General features: G+C 40.4%; 1 protein-coding gene across 4 annotated transcripts in view; it reads left to right on the top strand.

Moving 5' to 3' along the window:
• Positions 1-10,091: 10,091 nt before the first annotated feature.
• Positions 10,092-14,249, top strand: part of MTMR6 (myotubularin related protein 6) — a 41,086-nt gene continuing 36,928 nt past the window's right edge. For all 4 annotated transcript variants that reach the window (XM_034936475.3, XM_003818354.6, XM_055096565.2 and 1 more), the window contains exon 1: positions 10,092-11,024. In XM_034936475.3, coding sequence (XP_034792366.3) covers positions 11,001-11,024 — 24 coding nt within the window. In that variant the 5' untranslated portion in view covers positions 10,092-11,000. The remainder of the gene's footprint in view (positions 11,025-14,249) is intronic.

Below are 14,249 nucleotides of genomic sequence, written 5' to 3'. Positions count from 1 at the left end.
GTCAGTTCTATGTGAATTGCTGCTTCCAGGGATGAAGCAAGTGCTTCAGATTCTAAATTCTAGAGTAGGCCATTTTGTCTTTTCTTGCTTCTTATATTGTAAGCATTCTGTTAGAGAACTGCATCTTTTGCTGATTTGCCAGCAGGATGATGACATTGTTAATGTCATAATCAAACTGAATTATCCAAACAGAAATAGCACTGTAAAAAATTTTCTTTTTTTTTTCTTCCTTTTTGAGACAGGGTCTGGCTCTGTGCCCAGGCTGGAGTGCAGTGGCACCATCTTGGCTCACTGCAACCTCTGCCTGTCTGGCTCAAGCGATCCTCCCACCTCAGCCACCCGAGTAGCTCGGACTACATAAAGGTGTCCACCACCATGCCCGGCTAATTTGTTTATTTGTAAAGATGGGTTTTCACCGTGTTGCCCAGGCTAAAACTTCTAATTTGTGTTTGCATTAATATATCTAAAATAGGTTTGCTTTGGTGGGAGTGTTCAGATCAGGATAACCATTTGAGAACCTCTCTCAGCAGCGGTTCTAAGACAGAAAGGAAGTGGGAATCTGAAGTCTATTGAAAGGAGTCTGTAATATCTCCAGTTCTGGTCCTCTGAAATATCCAGAAGAGAGGTTATCTTTTAGAAATTACATGTAACCATTTGCCTTCAATCACAGTCTTTATCTTGAAAATTATTCTCAGAAAAGGTCTTAAATATTTTAGGGTTTTAAATATTTGAGTAGTGTCCTTCCACTTTAAAAATTCATTAAGTTCTCAAGTGATTGAACAACAGCAACAACCAAATGTATATAGAGAGATAAATCAATAATGCAAATTATAGGATGACTGTCAAAACAAGGTATATGGGTGTTCATTGTAATAATTTTACAGCTTTTCTGTAGGTTTGAAATTTTCAAACTAAAAAGTTAAGGGGGAAAAGCTTAAAGCTAAAACAGAAGTTCCCAATCACAGGTCAGAACAGTAATTGTCTATTTCCTGATGAATTTTTTCACTCATCACCCAATAAATGAGAAAAATAAATGTAAGGAGTTATCCATAAAGCTAAATGTATGTAATTCAAACTATAGTCATTTATTTTGAAATACACCCTTCCTATTGGCAGAGATGGGACCTGAGAAAGTTGCTTTTATGACTTGACAACTTTAGTGGATAAGGAAGGATGAGAAGAGAAACTAAGCAATGTCAACATAAGATAAATGATGGACGCTATCTTCTGGCCACCAATATTTATTCTTTCCTTCCTTCTTCCTTAAAACCTCAGTTTTCTCCAAAGTGGCAAACTAACCAGATAAACAACTATATGTCTCCAGCTTCCTTTATAGGTAGAGGTGGGTAGGAAACATGAGATGAGACTTCCAGAATCACTCATTTTCTTGGGGACAGATAGCTGGCATACATCTGTTTTAACTTTCTTCTCCTTTCTTCCTACTACCTGGAACTTAGACACAATGGCTGGATCTCCAATAGCCATCTTGGTCCATGAGTGACTTTAAGAATGGAAGTCATATGCAAAGGAGGGTATCACAAAAAAATAGTATGAGCTTAGGTCCATGATGGTATACTGTAGAGGCACCATACCAGCCCTATACTATCTACCTTCAGATTTCTTTTAAATGAGAGAAAAGTCTATTTGTATGTTATTTAGTCCATTAGAGCTGAATCTTTATTATTCATAACTAAATGTAGTATGCCTTTTTAGTAGGAGTTCACCCCAAAAGATGAATTTTACATGCGTTACTGAGGAAACCTAGGAAATATCCAAGATTGACAGAAGTCAATAATATATATAGGGCTGGAATATAACAAAAAAATGCCACCAACAACCTATTATGTAATTGCCTTGAAACACGCCAACAGAAAGGCAGTGGTCAACATGTAGTCTCAAAAAAATGGGAGCCAAAGAGGAACAATATATCTGCACTTATTGCTCTCACCTTTCATGGAAACAAGTCATTGTGCTTGAGGGATACACATATTCTGGTCACTAGACAGATGTCCACCTCCATGAAGCAGGAGTATATTCCTGTCTTTTCCATGTCATGGATAAAAGTTCCCTAAGCCTGCCCAGTTCCCTTTGCTCTGAGCAGTTTCCCCATAATCTAATTAGACCTCTTTTATTGCTAAGAACAGGAACTCTCTCAAGGTAGTTCAAGCATAAATGTGTGCATATATGATGGAGGTGTGGGAACACAGAGTTATTATACAGACACAGACAAGTTTCAAGGGAATCCAGAAAAACAGGAGTAGCCAAGCCTTGTGTATATCAGAAACCAAGAGTCAGCTTGTAAGAAATGAACTAGAGAGAGCTGCACCTACTTCAGGGAATTAAGGCATTCTGCAAGCCCCAGAGGTTGGATGAAGGGTTAAGTAATTGACTGAGTTGCCCAAGGGAGAAAGAGGAGGCATTCAGGCATCTGCTGCACACAAATCAGTGATGCCAGATTATAAAAGGTTTTGTCAAGTAAGACCTGATGCTCGGGGAGCCAAAATAGGAGCTAGAAAGCAAGCAGGAAGAAAGTGGGCCAAGACGGTCAAAACAGATTCTCCTACCCCGTCCCACCTCCATCCCACTGTCATCAAACCTGGGTGGTATAGGGAAAAGGAGAAGCTTTGAACTGGATACATTTTGAAGTATATATGTCAGATTACTCTAAAATATGAGAGAAACAGGTACTTCTCCAGGATCAGCTCAAGCTCCTATTGAGGAGAGTTGAAGAGACAGCCAGCAAAGCAGGCTTGAAGGGTAGCAGTGGAGCAAAAGAAAGATACTGTCTGCTCGCACCCCACAGAACCCAGTGTTCAATAAAGTGGTCATGTAGACTAAAGCATGACTAACCACTGTGTCAGCCAATGTCAATAGCAAGTGCAAAAACCCAGACTCAGATACCACTTGGCTAAATCATCAAGGTTTACTTATCTAAAGGATTTAGAGAGAAGGACACTTACAAAAAAAAATGGCTAGTAACCTTTTTAAAGACAGAATGAGGAGCCAGTCTCTGAACCCCTAGGTCCTGAAAGAGTAAGCATCACACCAACCTTATGGAAACATAATACTAGTATGTCTTCCTCCAGCCCAGCATGAGTATAACCTGGACATGTGCACTTCCTTGGGCCAGGTGTACCTCCTCAATTGCAGAGGTGCAGAATACATAATGTGATCACTTGAATACAGTATACAGTGCATTCAGACAAATTTCATCCTGAGACAAGTTCAGTCTCCCCAAATGAACACAGCCTGATCCAAGCACATTTCTGAACTCCATGGTGAAGATCTAGAATGAGGATCGACAGGTATCTAGATACTTCTGGGAACTCTAGGATTTATTCTGCTTAACATGTACATACACACAACTATTATTTATTGAGCATTTATTTATTATTATTATTTTTAGAGATGGGGGTCTTCCTCTGTCACCTAGGCTGGAGTGCAATAGTGCAATCATAGCTCACTGCAGCTTCGAACTGCTGGGCTCAAGTGAGCTGAGTGAGCTCTGATTGCTCCTGCCTTAGCCTCCTGAGTAGCTGGGACTATAGGCAAAGGCTGCTATATCCAGCTATTGAGCACTTATCGAGGCCAGCTACTATGCTAAGTACTTCTGTTCATTATTTCATTAACCTGTACAAATAACTCAATGGATAACATAATGATAAGTACCACTGTTTACAGATAAGGACATCAAGAGTTAGAGAAGTTAAATAATTTGACTAAATTCACAGCTAGAAAGTGGCAGAAATGAGATCTGAATTCAGATACCTTTGATTTCACAGAGAATTCTAATCATAGACTTCACCTTCTTCCATAAAACTCCTAGAAATAAAAGCCAAGAAACGAAATCAAGTGAAATATTCTTGCTCTTTTAACGATTTATGCTTACTTAAGAAGCACCAAGATTAGGAATTGTGATTGCTTTTATAATATTCCATTCGCTGGTAAACAGTAAACATAATTATAAAAGCATCCACTATTTACAATAGCAAAAGACTTGGAACCAACCCAAATGCCCATCAGTGATAGACTGGATAAAGAAAATGTGGCACATATACACCATGGAATACTATGCAGCCATAAAAAAGAATGAGTTCATGTCCTTTGCAGGGACATGAATGAAGCTGGAAGCCATCATTCTCAGCAAACACACAGGAGCCGCAAAACAAACACCGCATGTTCTCACTCATAAGTGGGAGTTGAACAATGAGAACACATGGACACAGGGAGGGGAACATCATACACTGGGGCCTGTCAGGGGTTAGGGGGCAAGGGGAGGGAGAGCATTAGAACAAATACCTAATGCATGCAAGGCTTAAAATCTAGATGGGCCAGCAGGGTGTGGTGGCTCACGCCTATAATCCCAGCACTTTGGGAGGCTGAGGCAGGCGGGTCACGAGGTCAGGAGATCGAGACCATCCTGGCTAACAAGGTGAAACCCCGTCTCTACTAAAAATACAAAAAATTAGCTGGGCATGGTGGCACGTGCCTGTAGTCCGAGCTACTCAGGAGGCTGAGGCAGGAGAATCGCTTGAACCCAGGAGGCAGAGGTTGCAGTGAGTCGAGATCATCGTGCACTGCATTCCAGCCAGGGCAACAGAGCAAGACTCCATCTCAAAACAACAACAACAACAACAGAACAACCTAGATGATGAGTTGATAGGTACAGCGAATCACCATGCCACATTAATACATATGTAACAAACCTGCAAATTCTGCACATGTATCCCAGAACTTAAAGTAAAAAAAAAAAAAAATTGCAAGACAATAAATTTCTGTTGTTTAAGCCTCCCCCCCAAAAAACAGCACCAATATTTTATTGTTAAATGTAAAATATTTTCTTACATAATAATCAAAATATCAAATATCTCTTGTGCCTTTTATAGGGGCACTTTTCATTTTTTTTTAGTAGTGTAAAAATAAGCATTAAACATTACAGAGAAACAAATGCAGAAAACTCTGATTACATGGTGGCTCATGCCTGTAATCCTAGCACTTTGGGAGGCCGAGGTGGGCAGATCACTTGAGTACAGGAGTACGAGACCAGCCCGGCCAACATGGCGAAACCCCGTCTCCACTAAAAAATACAAAATTAGTTGGGTGTGGTAACGCACACCTGTAGTCCCAGCTACTCAGTAGACTAAGGCTTGAACCCAGGGGGCAGAGCTTACAGTGAGCTGAGATGGTGCCACTGCACTCCAGCCTGGGCAACAGAGTAAGACTCTGTCTCAAAAAAAAAAAAAAATCTGATTCCTCATTATTTCAAACCGTAATAATAGTTTCTTTGATGCTTTTTGTGAATTTTAACTTTCAACTTTTTGTGCAAAAAAACTCCGTCTTTAATTGCAAAGTCAATTAAGAAAATGATATTTTATTAAAATCATCAATTATTAGTCATGTCACTATTTTAAGTTGTTTTTGTAGGCACATGTAAGAAAAAACCTGATGTCTCCTAGAAGTTGGATGATAAAGGAAATTATAAATATATACATTAAAACAAAATTAATTAAGTTACAGATATGTCTCCTTAAAAAGACAGCATAGCTTCTATACCACATCTTGATATGAACCTAGCAGATGAAATGGCATATCTAAAGACAGAATAGGGCCCTTAGAGGGAGGATTGTTCAATAATGAGGCCTAGTTTAGGGAAATCTAATATTTCCCTCAAATAATGAATCTTCAGGGCTGCCTCTAGAGGCCTGCCTGGCCCAGAGCCCCTCCTGCCTTTTCTTGTGGTTGGTACATCCTGATAGGCTGACTGATGCATCAAGATCTTTGCTGAATGGCAACAGCCTCTCCTATCATGCAGCTAGTTTCCCCTGCTCTGAATTCATGCTAACTAAGCAATCTTCTCAACTGTAATGTGACCTCCCCCCAAGCTTTATAGGAAGAGAACATGCTGACTTTCATTCCCATCTGCTTTCTTGTGGTCAATGATTACACTGGTATTTTGATATTCACCAGTCTAACTAACCCTAAAAACAAATCTCTTCCTGATTATCTTCCTTCAGATTAGTTTGTAAGTTGCAGTGGACTACTCAATTGAATTGTAACAGTATTAAGTGTGCTCTTGGCATAATTGATGAGATCAGGCAGCAGAAAATGCTTAATCTGATGAATTTTATTGTATGTCAACATTTTTAAAGGGAAGGATAGGAATGTAGGAACACAGGTGCATATTGAATCCTCTGAAACTGGATCATGTGCTTTATAAATATTACTAACAATAAAACAAATATTAGTGAATGAACCTCTTCTCTTTCCAATGTCTCTTCATTTCCCACCCCTTGTATTGAGGGGAAATGGGTCTCTCTGTTCCTTGCAGTAATCACCAAGGGGAGAGCTGGCAACAGAGAAGCAGATGGCCTGGATCATCTGGATCCTATATATGGTACCTGACTGGGGCTTCTACTCAGCTACTGCTGCTAACAGGACATCTGTTCCCAGAGCTCCCTGTGCCCTTCACATGCACAGGGTCTTCAAATAATGATGTAGGGACCCCCAACAAAAGTACCAAGCCCCTACCCCATCATTCAATAATGAAGCTTAACAATAGGCAAATTCTCCTATAAAGAGTAAGTTTCCAATCAGCATTTTATTGCTGGAAAGGACCATTAAAGATGATTAGATATTGGAGGATCGCTTCTGACATCAAAGTCAGAGACCAAAACAGCAAACATAGAGAGAACCTAAAAGGAATAGGGTTCAGGAAGCAAAAATTACAAGAAATATATAAATAAATGAAAACTATTATTCACCTAGGAGAGATGAGCTCTTACATGTATCAGAGCAGGAGGCTAGAAAACAAATAAATGAACAAACTGAAAAACAAAGAAAAATAGGAAAATGTATGTAACCAAAAAGATCTCTTCACTTAGAAACAATAACATTCTAGTAGACAAACCTTGTGCTCAGATTTTGGATTTTTTTTTTCCAGTTAGGTCATCTTGGGTTCAGAACAGATCTTGGATTCTAATAACATTTTCCAATAAAAGGAACCAGGGCTCCTTGGGGAAATGGATGATTCTAGGGCTGGGGTGGGAAAGATGCAAGATGAGCCTGGAGCATCTTGTGGTATAGCATACCTGTATTCCCAGCTACTCAGAAGGCTGAGACAGGAAGGTTGCTTGAGCCCAGGAGTTTGAGGCTGTAGTGCACTATGATCACACCTATGAACAGCCACTGCATTCCAGCCTGGGCAATATAGCAAGACCTCATCTCTAAAAAATAAATAAATAAATAAAAATAAAGTCTATTTAAAGTGAAAACACTTAGAAATTAAAAATATAAGCCAGGCACAGTGGCTCATGCCTGTAATCCCAGCACTTTGGGAGGCAAACCTTGTGCTCAGTAGACAAAAAAGGAAGAAAAAGAAGAATCCAAGATCTGAGCACAAGGTTTGTCTACAATTATATATGTATGTGCATGTATATGTGTATATATATATACATACACATACATACACACATGTACATATATATAATTGCAGCAATTAAAAATATTAGAAATAATGGAGTATTCTAAAAATATTAGAAACAATGAAGTATTAAGAATTTCCTAGAGAGTAGATTAGAAAGGTAAATTCTTAAAAAATAGGAGTGAAAGAATAGTAAAATTAGGAAGTCAGACCAGGAATTTCTACTGAAAAAAGAAAGGGGCTGGGCACAGTGGCTCACATCTGTAATTCCAGCACTTTGGGAGGCTGAGGCAGGCAGATCACTTGAGCCTGAGAGTTTGAGACCAGCATGGGCAACATGGAAAAAACCTGTCTCTACAAAAAATACAAAAATTAGTCAGGCTTGGTGGTGCACGCCTGTAGTCCCAGTTACTCAGGAGGTTGAGGTGGGAAGATTGCTTGAACCTGAGAGGTTGAGGCTGTAGTGAGCCGAGATCGTGCCACTGCACTCCAACCTCAGTGACACAGTGAGACCCTGTCTCAAAAATAAATAAATAAAAATAAAACAAAATAAAAAGAAAGGAGAAAGGACAGGAGGGAAATAGGAAAGAAGAAAGATGAGGGAGAGAAGACAGGTGAGAAGAATAAAAAAAATTTTTAAAGGGAAAAAAGAAAAAGGAAGAAGGAAAAAGAACGAAACAGTAATTATTACAGAAATAATACAAGAAAATGTCCCAGAATTGAAGGACTTATGTTTTCAGATTACAGAGCTCAAAACACTGGGCAGAAAAATAAACAAGAAAGCTAAGTTTTATTATGTTGAAATTTTAGACCATTGGAGATAAAGAGATCCAAAAAGCATCCTGAGAAAGTAGAAGCGACACCTAAAGGGAAATCGGAATGCCAGCGGATTTCTGAACAACTGCATTGAAAGTCAGGATATGTCTCTGGGAGCTTTCAAAATCCTAATTAAAATTACAGAATTCTAGACCTAGCCAAACTTCCCGTCAAGGATTTATGCTCCATTCACCCTTTCTCAGGAAGTTAATACAGAATATACTACATCAAAATAAAACAATGCAAGTAAGTAAATCAAGAAAGATAAACCACAGGATCTAAAAATTCAGCACAAGTAACCAACACATTTCTCAGGCCCATGGTGAGGAGAGTCCCAGGATAATATCCATTCAGTAGGCTCAGAGAACACAAGTGCAAACTGGAGCAAAAGGAGAAAAGGCTCCTAGAAGCATCTGGAGACCTCTAAAGAGATGTCTCGAGGAAAGATAATGGAACTGAGTGATTGCCAGATTTAACCATAAGGAATATTCTATCTAGTGCAAGAGTATTCAACTCAAGAGTCAAAGAAACGTCATTTAATATTTTGTCTGTTATTTTACTTTCTTTCTGTAAAGCTAGGTAATTTTCTAGCCTATCATATTAACATAAATAGAACTTTAATATGGATTTTGAGAAGCAAATCAATGTAAAACAGTTGTTAAGAATACAGACTCTGAAGTCAGCCTGTATAAAGTCTGGCTTTATAACATGGATCTTGGCTTTATCTGCTATGTGATATTGGGCAAGTTACTTCACTTCATTGTGTCTCGCTTGTCTCATCTCTAAAATAAAGAAAGCAATAGCATTTTCCTCAGAATACCCGTAAAGCACTCAGTACATTTGGTCACCTGACATCATTGTGATTGCCTCTCTGTGAGAATTGGTAAAGAGAGGACACAGGAAGTGAGGAGATGAGAAGAGGGAGGATAATCTGTAGGGGAATGGGGAAGGAGGAAGTTGTAAATTGGGAGGAAAATGATATAAACAGTTTTGTTAAGAAAGTCTTGCTGTATGCTATACAATTCACCTCTTTCTGTTTTCTCAAAAAGCAATCCTCAGTAAAGACCTACATTACTTTTCTCTCTCTCTCTCTATATATATGTGTGTATATATATATATATATATATTTTTTTTTTTTTTTTTCTGAGCAGGATTTGTGGGGTTTTTTTTTCGGGGGGAGGGGGTGGATGTGATACTGTACCAAGATTGGTTTCTAGGCGGTTTAATGTAACTCTTATTACATATTTAGCTTAGAGGAGTCAGCAACTCCACCGCAAAGGCTGTTGTGTTTAATAACCATCTCCATTGCTTTGGCAATCTGTCTGAAACATCGTAGGCACTCAAAACAAAACAAACCAAGACAACTTGAACAAAATGAAACAAATAAGTGAAACAAAATTTTTAATTATAAAAGAAAATTTAGATGTTAGGCTTTTCTAACACCAATCACAGTATGAAAGATGAAGATTACAAACCTTAACCGGCTTAGTACAGAATACTTACAAAACGTAGAGCAGAGTTTCTCGGACTCTAACTCCTGACCTCAAGTGATCCGCCCGCCTCAGCCTCCCAAAGTTCTGGGATTACAGGCGTGAACCACCGCGCCTGGCACACAGCAGGGTTTCTCAACCTCTGCACTGTTGTCATCTCTGGGCCGGATAATTCCCTGTAGTTGGGGGGTTGGTCTGGTGCCTAGTAGGGTGTTCAGCAGCCGATTTGCGACTTGGCCTCCACCCACCAGTTGCCCCCCGCCGCCACCCCCCCACCACCACCATTTGAGACAACCAAAAATATCTCCAGATGTTACCAAATGTCCCCCGGGGAGAAAACTCACTCCAGGCTGAGAAGTACCACATTAGACGTGTTCTAACAAAAATTACCTGTAACCCTCACCTAGAAATGTAAACTTTTGTTTACATAAATAAAAATTACAGAGCACGGCTACATTGAACTTATTGTTCCATAGTCAGTTTTTTCTTCACTCAGTAATGCAGCATTAACATTTTCGTTATGTGATATCCCTCTACAGGATGAGTTTTAATGGATGCTGGTGCTAACATCGTATGAAATTGAGGTAGGAGGCGGGACTCTGACACCAGACCAGATTGAGGACTAGCTAATCATCATACTTTACATAAGGAATCCGTAGGATTGGAGAGTTGATTGTTTCAAATAAGGCTGGTTTCCTTATTTGGTTATTTCCTTAGAATAATAACTCCAAATCTGATTATTTCCTTAGAATACATTCTTATGAGTAGAACTGCAGCTCAAACTAAATTTGGTGCTGTCCATTGGTATGGCGATGGACTTCAGAACATCCTCCAGTCTTGCCCTCACCCCACAAGAACCCTTTACTCGGGATCCATTCTCACGCAGTCTTCCTCCCCGACGCCCCGCGCGTCCGCTCGGTGGGATGACAAAGACCGCCTCGGGTGGGGTGGTGAGCAGTATCGGCCTCCTCCAGCAGGGGGCGCTGTGGGATCCGCCGCTGTCCGGGACGAACCAGCAAGCCGCTCTCGGTCCACAGACGCTCTGCCTGCCTGCCCCGAGTCCCCCGGGAGGCCGTGGGGTTTGGGGAAGTGTTTCTAGGAGACGGCGCTCACCGGCTGCGCCTGCGCCGTTGACGCTACCGGGGCCGGCAGACAGACCCGCGGCGCTGGCTGGCGGAGGGAGTTCCCGCTTGCTCTCTGTCGCTGTCACCGCCCTGTTTCTCTAGCCGTATGGTGCGCCTGTGAGACCGGCTGCCGGCTGACGTCTCCTTGCGATGGAGCATATCCGGACGACCAAGGTAGTCGGGCGCGGGATCGCCAGTCTTCAGGGGCCCTGCTCTGACCCGGCTGAGGCAGGAGGAGACGAAGGCTCTGCTGGCCTGACTGGGGCTGGGGGCCGGCCCGGCGGAGACCCGGCCCGGGGCGGGAGGTTCTGGCCAGGCCTGGTCTTGGAGGGCAGGGTTAGCTTGGGCCAAGCGGGGTGCAGAGGCCTTCTGTACCTGCAGGAGCAGGGGTCCCACTTTCAGCATCTCGGAGTGCATAGAGATAAGTCTGGGAAAACTGGTCACCGCCCTCCTAGCTCTACGTTTTCTCAGGCAAAATTGGGGCTCCTTTAACTTTGGAGTCTTTCAGCCTTTCGTTGCCTCATCAACCGGAAAACCGTCTTCAAATTAACATTATGATGCTGTGTAAGCTTGTCCTTGCTCACATTTCATTGTCCCGTGTCACAGATTCACAATACGAGTTTTGGAGGAGCCGAGATCAGCACTCCGCTCCACCTCCCTTTGCTGTGTCGGTCTCCAGTCTTTCGCATCCGGTGTTTCCGTGTCTGTGCTTCATACTTCAGGCATTGTCCTGTGTCAGTAGTCAGGAGTTCTGGAGAAGGGAAAAATGTTATTCCATATTTTAAAAGGTCGGATGCAGCTTTATTCGATTGACCTTATCGCACTCCATGCTTAATTTTTGTGTGTGGAAGACCTTCATTTTGAGAACGAACAAATATTTTTATTTCCTTACAAATTTAAAAACGGAAGGAAATGACATCAGAATGTTACCAAATTACGTTTCCAGCGACATTTAAGTTTAACTTTGAGAGGGAGAGAAACATAGATCGAGACGAGAAGAATAACATTTTAAAATCACTGCGAGCCCACTGCAAGGCAGCCTCTTCACGTTTTGGCAAAGCGAAGCCCTTTAGTTGCTGCCCATCTTAAAATTACGGCTTATTTAGGGAACCACAGATGTTCGTTATCTTCATTGTTCCAAGAAGAATTTGTGTTTTAAAAATTTTTTTTAATGTTTCACAAACCTTTTAAAGGTACACATGAATTTTTATTGGAGCTTGTCTTTAACATTGTGCATACCGTATCTAGTAAAATTGAAGATGCTGAAAACTAACCCCTTAACATTTTTTTTTAAGAGAAGAAAGATAAAATAACTTGAGAATTCAAGTTGTGGGTACTTAAATTTTGAAAATGGAAGGGTGCTTAAGTCTATAACCAAACTCGTAGAAGGTGCACAGAGGAAAAGAGGACTAGAGTGGACATTGGATCAGGTTCTTGTATTGGTTCCAGATATGTATTATGTAGTAGCTAAGTGCACGTGACTTCCTTCTGCATCAGTTCGAACCTCCTCTATTTTTCATATGCTTTCTACGGTGCATAGCACACAATCGAAAACCGGTAAAAGGCTGGGCACGGTGGCTCACGCCTGTAAACCCAGCACTTTGGGAGGCCGAGGTGGGCGGATCACTTGAGGTAAGGAGTTCGAGACCAGCCTGGACAACCTGGCAAAACCCCATCTCTACTAAAAATACAAAAATTAGCCGGGCATGGTGGCAGGCGCCTGTAATCCCAGCTACTCAGAGGCTGAGGCAGGAGAATTGCTTCAACCGGGGAAGTGGAGATTGCAGTGAGCCAAGATGGCACCACTGCACTCCAGCCTGGGCAATAAAGCGAGACTCAGTCTCAAAAAAAAAAAAAAAAAAGCCGGGTGGGGTGGTGTGTACCTGTAGTCCCAGCTACTCGGGAGGCTGAGATGGGAGGATGGCTTGAGCCCACGAAGTGGAGGTTGCAGTGAGCCAAGATTGCGCCATTGCACTCCAGCCTGGGTGACATAATTGGGGGAGGGGGGGCGGAAAAGAATAAAAAATCAGTAAAAGTAAACTGAATCTGATCAACTAGAGCAAATCCTATTCTTAGGTGGATGATAAGAGTGAACAGACTTGGAAAATATTTAGGATCCCTTGGTTATTTTAAATCTTTCCTCATTCAATTTATTATGAATATATATCTTTGTTTTTATTTGTAGAGTTGTAGCCCCTCTTATTAGCTCTTTGAAAGTTGTCACTGGTGACTTTCATTTTGTCTGATATTCCTCCTTATCTACCAACTGATGAACTTTTCTTCAAGTAATGCTCTGATTTTGACTTATCTTTACACAGTGGTCCCATGCTAGTGGTTTAATAAGGCCTTTTTAGAGACTAAGAAATTTCTGATGAATTTTCTATTAAAACTACTTTTCAAATATGCTCCTTTATTACTTTGGGTTGTTTTTCTAGTATTGGATCACTACTCTGGAGCAATATTAAGTGAGTGTATGTAGACCACAAATAAATATTTGCTAGGTACCTAGTATGTGCCAGACACTGTATTGACACTGGGTATATAACAGCAAGATAGAGGTGGACCTCAGGGTACATTCTGTTAATTGTTGTGGGGACTGTAACATTTTCTTAAATTATTAATGTATTGGGAAAATAACTTACTTTTAAAAGATTGGTTTGAACATAGCCAAACTTTTGTTTCCATTATGCATAGCCTTCACCTGGATTTAGTTAGTTTGCTGCAAAAATAAGTGTAAGTATTTAAAAACCAAAAGTGGATTGTTTTAGATTTATTAGCTGTTTTGACCTCTATGTAGTTTAGTCATTAGGATCAAAATTGACCGTAGAGTGTCCTTTATGACTATTTAGTGATTTTTGTTGTTCAGTCAGTTCTATTTGAAAAGTAATAATTACCATTTATTGAGCAACTATATGTCAATATAGCCAATTATACAATATTATTACTTTATAATATGTACAATTGTATAAATATGTTAATTTATACATTATCATCACTGATCTCTTAAATAACCCTGTCAGTTGGGTAGTATTATCTCCATTTATAGGTGAGGAGGAAATAGGCTTAGAGAATTTAAGTAACCTGCTCAATTAGCTCACAAGAGATAGAATTAGTATTTAAACTAAGGTGTGTTTAACTCCAAAGACTATGTATGCTCTTTCCAGTGCCTCTCTAGTTTTAATCTAATTGTTAAATGTGCATTAGTATTAATTCAGAAATAAATGCTGATGATAATTCTAAGAGCTTCCCCCCCAAACCTCTTTTTGTCATAAATAAATAATATTTATGCGGTATTGTTTTTAAATAATATTTAGGATCATTATTGCTTGCTAACCAGAGATTTATCAGATTAAGTATTTTAGCTGAATACTAATGAACATATATATCATTCTGTTTTGG

Source organism: Pan paniscus, chromosome 14 (assembly GCF_029289425.2).
Source record: "Pan paniscus chromosome 14, NHGRI_mPanPan1-v2.0_pri, whole genome shotgun sequence".
Lineage (NCBI taxonomy): Eukaryota > Metazoa > Chordata > Mammalia > Primates > Hominidae > Pan > Pan paniscus.
The sequence above is the reverse complement of the archived record's forward strand: the minus strand, read 5'-3'. Positions and strand labels throughout refer to the sequence as shown.